General features: G+C 27.9%; 1 protein-coding gene across 2 annotated transcripts in view; it reads right to left on the reverse strand.

Annotated features, from left to right (window-relative positions):
* Positions 1 to 5,351, reverse strand: part of LOC107448210 (ataxin-2) — a 30,106-nt gene extending 24,755 nt beyond the window's left edge. The window contains exons 1-6 of one of the 2 annotated variants that reach the window (XM_043047442.2): positions 4,986 to 5,351; positions 3,066 to 3,206; positions 1,421 to 1,476; positions 775 to 817; positions 229 to 282; positions 79 to 150 (exon numbers count right to left, since the gene is read on the reverse strand). In XM_043047442.2, coding sequence (XP_042903376.1) covers positions 79 to 150; positions 229 to 282; positions 775 to 817; positions 1,421 to 1,464 — 213 coding nt within the window. In that variant the 5' untranslated portion in view covers positions 1,465 to 1,476; positions 3,066 to 3,206; positions 4,986 to 5,351. The remainder of the gene's footprint in view (positions 1 to 78; positions 151 to 228; positions 283 to 774; positions 818 to 1,420; positions 1,477 to 3,065; positions 3,207 to 4,985) is intronic. The other variant, XM_016063331.3, reaches the window with a different exon arrangement.
* Positions 5,352 to 12,306: the final 6,955 nt, after the last annotated feature.

The following is a 12,306-nucleotide window of genomic DNA, read 5'->3' on the forward strand; positions in this document are numbered from 1 at the left end:
ACGCTTCCAGATCATACTTGACTGAGGATGATAGAAAGGAAATTACAGTACATAACAATGTTTTTTCTTTTAATTTACCTCTTTTGAAAAAGTTAAGAAAATGCCTTCAAACATCTCTCCAGTTCGTACTTGTACTTGAACAACAGAGCCCTAAGATAGAATTTAGAATAATTATTAAGGTTAAATTAGATTATATATTTCAAAAATGGTGTAATTTTCAACACATACCACTAAGGAGATTGTTGAATGCATCAATTTTGTATTGCTGAAAATGCCTTCATACTAAAATATAAAGACCACATGATTTATAACTATAGGAATTGAAAAATTCACTCATATATGCAGTTTTCTAACTTATTTAGCACAATATAATTTAATACATTTTAAATTAAAATATATATATATTTAATAGATCCAGGTAGAATAAATGATTAACATATTAAACCTAAAACCACTTTCATAAAATAAATAAGTTAAATAATTTCGAAATAAAGCTATTTGAATTATCTTATACTGTGACATTATTATGATTGTATAAACAGCTAAGGTACTTCCCTGAAATCTTACTTTGACAGAAATATTCAATAAAAGAAGCAAACACCTTAAAACAAAATTATTATTTTTTTCGTATACAAAAAATCATTATTGCGCTGATACATTTATTTTCTTGCTAAGGTCACCTTTTCTTTTATTTACAAATAGTTATGGTTCTTACATATTCATTAAAGAAATTAGCTTTGACTACATAAAATTACAAATAGCAAAAATACTTACCGGAACACTTTTATCATTATATGCTTTGGATTTCCCAGGTTTGCTGGAGAAAAAAAAAAAAATACTAAATATTAATTTCTATAACATATATATCCATATACATCATAATTAGTACAGTTTTTGATAAGTGAATACAATACATAATGTATTATTATATACACAATGTATTATGTGACTTAAATTTCATTTGTTGTAATCATTCATAACATGCATAAAAATATGTTTATTAGCTAATATCACCATATAAATGTTCAACTAATCAACCTTTAAATATGGGAGGAAATTAAAAAGGAAATTAATGAAAAATTAACTCCAGAATTTTAGAATAAAACGATAACAACAAGAGCAAATGATAATAATATGGATATTTCCATACCGTGGCATGTCACATCAACTACAATTACCTAAAACCAAATGGATTTTTAAAAAAATACATGATGAGGTTCACTTGGGGGTTTGCTCGAGTTAAACCCTTTTTGTCCTGTTTATTTTAGTTTCTCATACATTGCTGAATGGAATTAAGGAACAACTCCTGATTCTGATATGGAAATCTGACCATAATAACTTGTAATATTATAGAATAATAATAGTTATAGATAAGTGCAGTCCTGTTTTAAAAAATTAAAAATAATTTTTTTTTAAATACCTATTTGTGGCAGCCCTGCCTTTTCTTCTGTTGCTTTGCATCATATTGATGACTGTCTGAAAATAATTTCATAATAAAGGATAATTTCAATAATTAATCTTTACAATAACATTAAAATTGTAAACATCATGCAAAACACAATTTTGTGTAAGAATTTAGACTTATGTCTTAAAAATAAAATATGCTTTTATAGTTTGGAGGTGAAACAACCAACGAATGTCAACTTAGAAAAAAAACTAGTTCAGTTGCAAACATTTAAAAAAAAAAATCTGCAAATAATTATAAACACCACAGCTATAGGTATGACCTCAAAGCTTTTGCATGATAAAAAATGAGAAAATAAATAAATAAACATTAATACCAGTACCATCCCTTCATTAACAATTTCTTAGTTTTTTTATTAACTATTTTAGTAGGTATAACAATGAAAATTGTAGTTGTAAATTTTAAATTGCAGAAATAATAGTAAAAAATGTTTGTTAAACTTTTAATATAGTAAATATTTGTAACATTAGTTACATAGAAATAATAACATCAGGCACAGGAGCTTTTTAATGAAGTTTTTAAAGATAGCATGAAGTTTTTTTTAAATTAAGTTTTAAAAAACTAATCTCATTATTGCTTATAAAAGAATTTCAAAATAAAAATGTTTTATTCCATTTCTTTTTCATGTAATGCCAGTCACATTTTATATTTTTATTCTAAATAAAACATTTATAATCGTCTTCTATTTTTCTTACATAGTACTAATAATATTACGCAATTGAAAAACATCTCAAATAATTCTTTTAAATATATATCAATGAAAAAAAAAAGTTAAAAAAGTTGTAATTATGGAATTGCCCCAAAAGGTTCAATGAAAAAAAAAATTCTTTATTATACACTAATTAATATTTATTATAAAAAAATAAAAAAACCATGAATGTTCAAAATTCTGTCACAAACTACATTAAAATCTGACCATAANGTACTAATAATATTACGCAATTGAAAAACATCTCAAATAATTCTTTTAAATATTTATCAATGAAAAAAAAAAGTTAAAAAAGTTGTAATTATGGAATTGCCCCAAAAGGTTCAATGAAAAAAAAAAAATCTTTATTATACACTAATTAATATTTATTATAAAAAAAACATGAATGTTCAAAATTCTGTCACAAAAAAATAAACGATATTTGGATTTTCTCCTTCAACAATTCAAAGTTTCTTCTAAAATAACCCTCTTTTATTTTTGCAATCAGAATAGTGACTAGAAGACATTTTGTAATGATTACTTTTTATTTTTTTATGACTAAAGATGGATTACTAACTTTTCTTTTCATTAATTTATCATGTCCTCATTAAATTCAGCATATTAATTTACTAATATTTATCAATATTAGATGAACAATATTTCAAAAATTATTTCCAAAGTTATTACCTGAATTAATAACAAATTACTAAAACATTAAAAAAAAAATTTATACAATTACTTTTTTAATCCAGTAAAGTAATTTTTATTGAGTTTTTTACTTACAGATGATAAAAATTCAAAAAAATTTGTTTATAAATTATTAACCATAATATAAAAAAATATATAAAAAAATTTTAAACATCACTTACTAAAAAATTATAAATTCCAATAAATTTTTAAATTTTTACTTACTTTGTATGCTTTTGTAATGCAATTTACAATAATTTAAATGTGAACTTCATTTCTAAAATAATACGCCTAAGGAAAGGCTTAGTCATTTTTCCTAATATCAATCAATACATCTTGAGAGCTGATTCAATTTATCCAAGCACACTGTAAAAAAAGAAACAATGATAAGAAAAAATTATAAACCTTATCAGTTGTAATAAAATATCCATCAAACAAATGCAGATGAAAATTAACAAAGGAAAACAATCTCAATTAATAGTAATATATATTGATTAGTTTATTGCATTCAAAACTTAAAATAAATTAAAGTAGTTAATATTAAAATACAATTACTTACACCTTATATCTTAAAAGTCCTACATTCGTGCAAACCAATCGCTTTTTCAAGAAAAACTTCATTAAAAAGATGTCAACGGTTTAAAATTTGTTGATACTTCAATGTCTTTTTCAGTTTAATTAAATTAAGCAGTAGTAAGAAATATTTCCATGCTGATACCTATTCACGCTAAAGAAAAATTCCCTAGTATTTTGCTCGGAAAAATTTGAAAAAATTTATAACAGATAGCACAAATCAATATGTATTACACCTGTCAAGATTATTCAATTTTGTCAGATTTTTTTTTCTGTTAGTTTCTCACTAACTCCTACCAGATTATCAAGAAAACTTGGTAATCATTTGGTAGTCTCCAATTGTAAAATTTCTAATCATAGATTATTAGGGAATTAAATTTGGGTTAAAAGGCAAAGTGCTGCTAATTAAACATTCAATGACCACAGTTGGTTTATAAATATGTTACCTACATCATATATCTTTAAGATAAGCAGGGACCTGTCCAGGCCGAATTTACTACCATTTAGCAGTACCTTCACAAATTCAACTTTAGGAAAAACGGCAGTTTCACAAAATACTTTTTCTTAAAATTTTATTTTTGTATACTTAAGAAACGATAAATCCATATTTTGATCATATTTTTGAGTTGATTTTTTAATATAATTTTCAATTTTTCACAAATTATGTCTTAATTTTCACAAAATAGGTACCTCTCAGAAAAACCTAGACAGATCCCTGATTAGTGTTCAGAGATTAATCACTGGAATCCAAAAAAAAACACATAATTTTAACCTTACTGCATTAATAAAATTATGCTTAAAGCGTTACGGTAATCATGAGCTATTTCTTAGTATAAAGATTATAAGCTAATATGATTTCAATTTCATCATTATATATGTCCCAATTTTTCATTAAGCAACAAACTGTAGATTTATATCGAAAATAATACATAACTCTTAACAAAGATAACACTTTAGACAAACTAAATAAAACAACTATAAAAGAAATTTACATTTATATGTTTCAGACTACTTCAATTCATGAAATGACCTCAATTTAATCATCTTTAAGACATTGTTAATAAAAACATACATAACTGTTATTTGAAACAACCAATTAAATATTAAATCACTTCAAGAATGAAGAAAACAATTAAAATATAAAGCGCGAAAAATTGCTGTAGCTACGTTGATTTACATAAAAAAAGCAAAAATCCAAACAGAATGATAGGTTAACACAGAAAAACTATTCACATTTAAGTACGATGCATTTTAAATTTTAATAAGCATGAATAAATATCGATTATAAAAAAAAAACCAGATGAAAATGAGTACCAAGGCCAATGACAACACGTACCATTTTCAACGTGTTCTCCGATTTCAGAAATATAATACTCAATAATCATTTCTAAGTCATCAAATAAATTATAAACTTGAACAAACTGATCAAATAATTAAAATATGTAGATATTAATCACAATAGTGAGATAATGCAATATATGCACCCTAACTATTGGCTAGTCACAATAGGTATGTCAAACTCTAAATTCATTTTTAATACATATAATCGCGTCAAAAATCAAAAAACCATACCCAATGCTAAAACCTTTGGTTCTTCATTAGAGAATCTGTCCAGTTCGTGATGTTATTTATACAATTGTTTACCCTACTTATCGAAAAAGTAAGTTGTGAAGGCAAACATATATCACAGATCAAATATCGCGAATATTTCAAAGACGTAAAATAAATAATGAAAAATTTGTTTTAAAATACCTAGATTTTTTTAAAATATAAAAATTATTAAAGAGTCTCTACATGGCCTTGCAAGGCCACAGAGATTCAATTAACGACCTACATCCGAATGAATCAAATGTAAAAACAGTAATTTTAGGATCTATGGCGTCAACAAACTACATGAATTCAATATTGCCAAATTCTGAAGCCTAATTTGAGGTATGTAAGTTTCTATTAAGTCTGCAAGTCTAGGCCACCGTGTAAAAGTTATTAAAAGGCCATTCTGACTGCATAAGATTCACACCTCCGATTGTCGCCAAGACAGAAAGAGAACTTCTTCAGGCTATGGCGCACGAGCGCGTGACGTCGAGTGCTTTGTTCGCAATCAATTAGATGGCAAATTCACTAATGAAATTCTATGGGTTGCTGTTGTAGTTAATTTACGTCGCACTAGTGCTGCACAATGGGCTATTGGCGACGGTCTCGGAAACATCCCTGAGGATGATCCGAAGACATGCCATCACAATTTTGATCCTCTGCAGAGGAGATGGCACCTCCGCTTCGGCAGCCCTACGACCTGCACGTGAAGTCGAGCACATTACAGTAGAACAGTTTAACGAGGACCAATATCGCACACCCTCGGTCCCTACGCAGACTAATTCAAGTGGTCACTCACCCGCACGCTGACCGCAGCCAGTGATGCTTGACTTCGGTGATCTGCTGGGAATCGTGAAATTCTACGGGATTTTTATGTCTTTTTTAAAAAATTGTGAAAATTAAACATTTTTTTTTTAAGTATTAACGGTCAATTTTCATGTAGAGCTTTAAAAAACTATTGAGCAAGGTTTGGGTAAATTGTGATATTCTTTATATGAAAAAAATGATGATTTTTATGGGGTAGTGAGTTCTGTCTCTCCTTACAGATCTTGTTTATTATTATTCATTTAAAAAAATAGTTCTTGATTTTTATAGATATTAAGTAAGTAGGTTAAGTATAACACTTACGTCATAAACAGAGCAGAATAATGACCAATTTCTCGTTTATTGTACTACTTTAAAATCATTCTTTGTTTTTGTTAATAAACTTCTGGGTGGCAGAGCTTCTGATGTAAGGTATTTGGTAATATTCTTACAAATACGCATTATTATTGATGTATTTGGTCTAATAAGAGTAAAATTAATTTATTTTCATATATTTGGACCAAACCTTTTGAAATGTTTAAGTCAGGTTTTGATAATATTCCTGTAAAAAGTCCAATAAAATATTATATTGGGTGAGTGCGCTCTCTCCTTAAATATAATGTTTGTAATGATTAATATTAGAAATTCTTGATATTTTACTTTATTAATTGAGTAGATTAAGTATGATACCTGTTTCATAAATAGAGAAGAAGAATAAACAAAAATTTGTTACTGCACATTAAAATTAATTTGTTTTTGCTAGTAAACTTCTGGGTGGCAGAGCTTCGGATATAAGGATTCTGCTGATATTTTTACAAATACACATTATTAATTAATTTGTCTATTGAGAATAGACTTAATGAAAATATGTATTTACAAAGTATACAGATATCTACGTACATACATGAGCACCTAGATTGCAGGTACAACCATATATGTATGTGCATGTAAGCGCAGATACATACTTACATGCACTTTTAGTATGTTTACATATTGTATGTATAAGCAACGTTTTAACACAAATACGTATTACGCCAAGATTAATATATACATACAAATAAGTATATGCATACTCACATGTATGTACAAATTATTAGCGTACATTCATATAATGTATGTACTTGCGTACTTAAATTCATACATAAGTATATAAATTATATACACACATATATATGCAAACATACATATATTGCCTTTCCATACAAATTAACATCGCGTATGCATAATTATATGCATATATTTTAATTACAAATAACGTTTGTGTATGTTTGTACATGTAAACAGATAAGTACGTATGTATGTTGTATTCGCATTCATACATATATTGTATATTCATGTGTACATACAAGCATTGTAGGTACAGAAATAGGTACAAACATTGTATGAGCACAAAATATGTCTATGCAGTAACAATGAGCAAAAAAATTAAGCGGGCCACATTGAATAACTTTTGATCTAATCACTTTAATGATCGAATCTTCACGTACCAAGACTCAATCCCAATGGTTCGAGAGGGTGGCTTGAAATGTGCTAACTAATTAGTGTATACGGTATTTTAAGTTACGAAATCAGACACAAAAACATACTTTCCCTGAATAAACATAACTTTTTTCCAGACTAATTCGGATTTTTGACCCCTAAAATATAGGGGTAGCTGTAATCTGGGAAATAAATATAGTCCTAATAGTTTGGTTAGAAAAGCGAGCCAAGGTTTGGACCCCTTAATGTTAATTTTACATTTTGAGTATTTCGTCATAGCTCACAAACTTTTTAAGCGGATCAAAAAAACAAAAAAAAATTGAACACAATAATAAAACTTATTTATCCAACGATAATTCCATGCAAAAAAATAACTTTTAGTAAATATTTATTATTGATTAGCATTTTGTTTAATAATAGTCGAAAAAATTTGAAATGCGAGTTATACAATTTTTTTACAATGTTTTAAAATGTAATTTTAGATAGCAAAATATAAAATTTGAATAAAATCAAACGAAGAGTAAGAGAAATCGAATTTTAAATATATGGCATTTTTCTAAATTCGATTACTCAAGAACTATTTGACCAATTTTGGTAAAATTTCCCAGTTTGTCATGTAAAAATATATTTTTTAAAAGGATGTAAAAAAAAAATGTATACCTTACAAATCAAAATGTTTTCGACTATTATCAAACGAAACAATAGAAGTAATAAATATACATTAAAAGCTATTTTTCGCGTGTATGTTTGGATAAACAAATTTTATAATTGTGTGGAAATTCTTTCGTATTTTCTTAAAAAGTTGTCCGAATATGACGAAGTACGCAAGCAGTAAATTTAATAGTAAGGGGAATTTGAACCATATTTCCTAGACTGCGGCTACCCCCTATATTTTGGATCTGTAAATTCTAAATCCAGCAACAACAAAAAAAAGGTATTTTTATTCAGTAAATGTACGTTTTTATGTCTGATTTCGTAACTGAAAATATCGTCTGCACTAATTAATTAGCCCATTTGAAGTCACTTTCTTTAACCATTTTTATTGACTCCTTGAGTGTGATGATTCGATCATTAGGATCAAAAACAATTCAGGGTGGTCCGTTTATTTATTTAAATTTTTTTTTTTTTTTGCTCACTGTACATACCTACGCATTCTACTTATATTTATATCTATACATACAGACAAGCATTGCATCATACAATAGTAAATAGTATTAATAGACGTAAGTGCATTCTACGCACATAAAAATGTGTATGCACCTACATACTGTATTTACATATAATATGCAATTGTAATTAATTGCGATTGTATATTTAGATTACATGTAATTACAACTACTTGAAATTACGATTACAAGTAATCGTAAAATTCGATTATTGGTAATCATAATTACCCGTAATCGTTTTTTGCAGTGATTACAAGTAATCACGATTGCTTGAAATTAAGATTACAGTAGTAATCAAAATTATGGTGAATTTTAATCAGGATTACAAATTGATTACTCTCTAATCGATAAGTGTAATCACGATTACAGGTATAATGAAAATTGTGAAGAGTTGTAATCACGATTACAAGCAATTGTTTTCTGTAATTCAGTATTGCAGTCAGGACCGGCGGAGCGGAAGGGCGGGTAAGACCAGCGATCGTCATTGAGCCAGGTTACGGGGGCGTTGAACGCGACTCAGATTTAATGTTCACTAAATTATTCATTTCCTCCTTTTTTTTTAAAAAATATTATATGTTTTAAAAATACACTTATATTTTGTTATTTTTTAAATTTTATGTTCTTAGACTAACTTTCTCTGTAAATAAATGTTCTCTATGTAAAAATTTTGTTTAAGCTACTCGCCAATGTTCCCAAAGAGGTAATGCAGGACATAAACAGAGGGTGGGGTGACCTTAGAGGATGACCACGTGGACTTTGGTTTCTTTTAATTTAGTATTCGATTCATTTTTTTCAATTTAGTGTTATGTCATGTTAGTTTTATGAATATAGGTAAGATTATTTTTTTAAATTTAACATCACTTTCGAATTTAGGTAAACAATCAGAAATGTTTTTTTTTTAAAATTTTACTTTAATTAACTTTTTAAATAAAAATAAATCGTAATTGAGTGCTTTTTACTAATGTATGTCTCACGTAATTGATGACGTCATTCATTATTTTACTATATTTATTAGTAAACTTGAGGGTGTGTGTCAAATGCTCTCTTAATATGTTATCATTTTTTTATTTATTAAAACCTTAATATTTTTTAGAAAATACTTTTATTTCAACCCAAAATGTAATTTTAGTGTTTTTCATCTAAATTTCAGCGAATTTTTTGAGGGGCTATTTAGAAACAAGACAGAAAGGTTAATTTCTGAGATAATTAGTTAAGATTCTCAAGATCTTAGTAAATTTTATGTTAGCAACGAAAAACATCGATTAATTCTTAAAAGATTTACATAGTTTGTTTTTTGATATATATTTAAAATAGTTATCAAAAGATTTTCAGGGAAACTAAAGTAAGACTCCCTTTTCTCTAAAAATATTTGCTAATAGCCAGATCGATAATTTCTTAATTCATTAGATCTATCTAAACTTTAATGTTGCTACAATTTACGTTGCACGTAGATTTTTATTTATTTTAATTTTATAAACCTATATTAGTCTGGGTAGAAAATATCTAACGTTCTCCAAAAACTACTTGATAGCAATAATCATTTAATATTTTCTTAATACTCCGAAGAGAGTCCGTTTAGCGTTTTAGTTTTAACTAAAAATCAGTTTTAGTTAAAAATCATTTATCTAAAGATAATTCCATACGAAAAATAGCTGTTAATCATATTAAATAATGTAGTTTTACATGGCAAAATACAAACTTTGAGTGAAATCTTAAAGCACTTTTAAAATGAACACTGTTAATGCAAAATATCTGTTAAGGTGAATCGAATTTTAATATTCATGGAGAAATTTTACGTTTAAGGGGAACAGAAAAATTAGTTCCCCTATGACAGGAGATAATACATCTAAAAGAGTAGTTTTTTTTTTTTGAATGCTTTGATAATTGTAAAATTACAGCATTCAAATGAAAGGGATGTATGAATTAAACTTGTTGAGGGGGGCTGATCGTAAAGACACGGTTCCCATTAGAACACCGAAGTCAAGCATCACTGGCTGCGGTCAGTGTGTGGGTGAGTGACCACTTTGATCAGCCTGCGTAGGGACCAAGGGATCGCGGTATCGGTCCTATTTAAACTGTTCTATCATAAAGTGCTTGACTTCGCTCGCAGGTCGTCGGGGGCTACCAAAGCAGGGGAGCCACCCACTCTGCAGATGATCAAAATTAGGATGTACACGCTTTCGGATCATTCTCAGGGATGTTTCCCAGACAGTCGCTAATAACCACTGTGCAGCTCTAGTGCGACGGAAGTAAAGTACCTACCTACTCTAAAGTGAATAGAGTTTTTATACCTCGTGCAATGTCTCATGAGTGTGAACGTAATGAAACATTTTTTCCTGAGAAATGATCGCCCATATTGATTTTTTGTTCCATTTAGATAGTGATTTCTCCCGCACTCTCAAACGTCGTAATTGATAGTGAAGAATTTCATTTCTACTAATTTCTAGTAGCTGAAATTTTTCTTAAATTCCACTAGCGAAATCTTTGGTTTACTTTACTCTGAAGGACGCAATCAATTCTTTTGTAATGGAAAGAAGAAGAAAAATTGGAATTATTTTTTGGATACGGTTGAAAAGGTAGAAGACATTTGAAAAGTATGTGCGAATAAAAAACCAAACAGCAAGCTATTACAAAATATTTCGTTAGTAATCCTCTCTAATTTGTGCAAGTTTATTCCTATTAGTTAATTTTCGTTAATTTTTTATTTGCTTTCTACAGAATTGAAAAATAATAGAGTACCGAAAATAAGTCCACTTTTTAATCTCGTCTGAATTATAATATTTTTTATTTCTTCATGACTAAATTTTTGTAGTAATTGGTTGTATTTGTCATGAGATGAAGGTCATTAATTTAATATAAAGCATAAATTTAAAACATTTATTGAAATGAATAATTTACATATTTATAATAGAAATTTAAGATTGGAAAATGCAGTTGGATAGCATATATAGATAAAAGAAAATGGCAGACTATTGTACGATTTTCATCAAAAAAAATTTCTGAACTGATAGCATGAACTACTTTTAATTTGAACAAATTTTCGGTCCCCCTTCGAGTTGAAGTTGGCGAAGTTTGACTGAATTTTGAATCGATAGTAATAAAATGTCAAGAAAAATGGCTTTTAGTCGTTTTCCTCGAAATCTTTTTTGAAGCACTTATGTTTTTTCAATTGCACGGTGATGTAGGTTTTGCTTTAAAAAAATAAATAAAACGTCCCTGTCTTTACTTGTTTTTATCGGTGTATACACAGAGAAGATTACTTTTATCTAACATTTTAGAGATGTAGTATTTGCTGTTCTGTGAGATTGTTTTAAGTTGATTTTAGAAGTAATAGTTTTGTTCTCTCTATTTTTTTTATTACTTAAAACAGATTTATTAATTGCTTTAAGATGGAATTCATTGTGATCAACGATGAATGAAGGCTATAAATTTAATATAAAGCGCAAAATAAAAACATTTATTGAAAGGAATAATTTACATATTTACAATAGAAACTTAAGATTAGAAAATGAAAGTAGATAGCCTACATCAGTGTTTCCCCAACTCATGACTTTTGTGTACCTCTTAAAATTTTTTCGTAACTCTGTGTACCACTGATAAAAAAATGAATGTATTTTTTACTATAAAAAATTGCACAATAGTTAAAAATCACAACTGGCTGTGTTGACACCACTAAATATTAACTGTTACTCTGCAAAAAATAGCCAATAGAAAAATACGTAATCGTAAATTTTCATTACTAGCTTTGTTTTTGAATAAAATTTTCGTTTGTTGCAAGATATTTCGCAGAAGAATGCGTACCCCCTCTAACTGTTCCTGTACCCCTGGGGGTTCGCGCACTACACTTTGGGAAA

The sequence above is a fragment of the Parasteatoda tepidariorum genome, chromosome 2 (assembly GCF_043381705.1).
Source record: "Parasteatoda tepidariorum isolate YZ-2023 chromosome 2, CAS_Ptep_4.0, whole genome shotgun sequence".
In the NCBI taxonomy this organism is placed as follows: domain Eukaryota; kingdom Metazoa; phylum Arthropoda; class Arachnida; order Araneae; family Theridiidae; genus Parasteatoda; species Parasteatoda tepidariorum.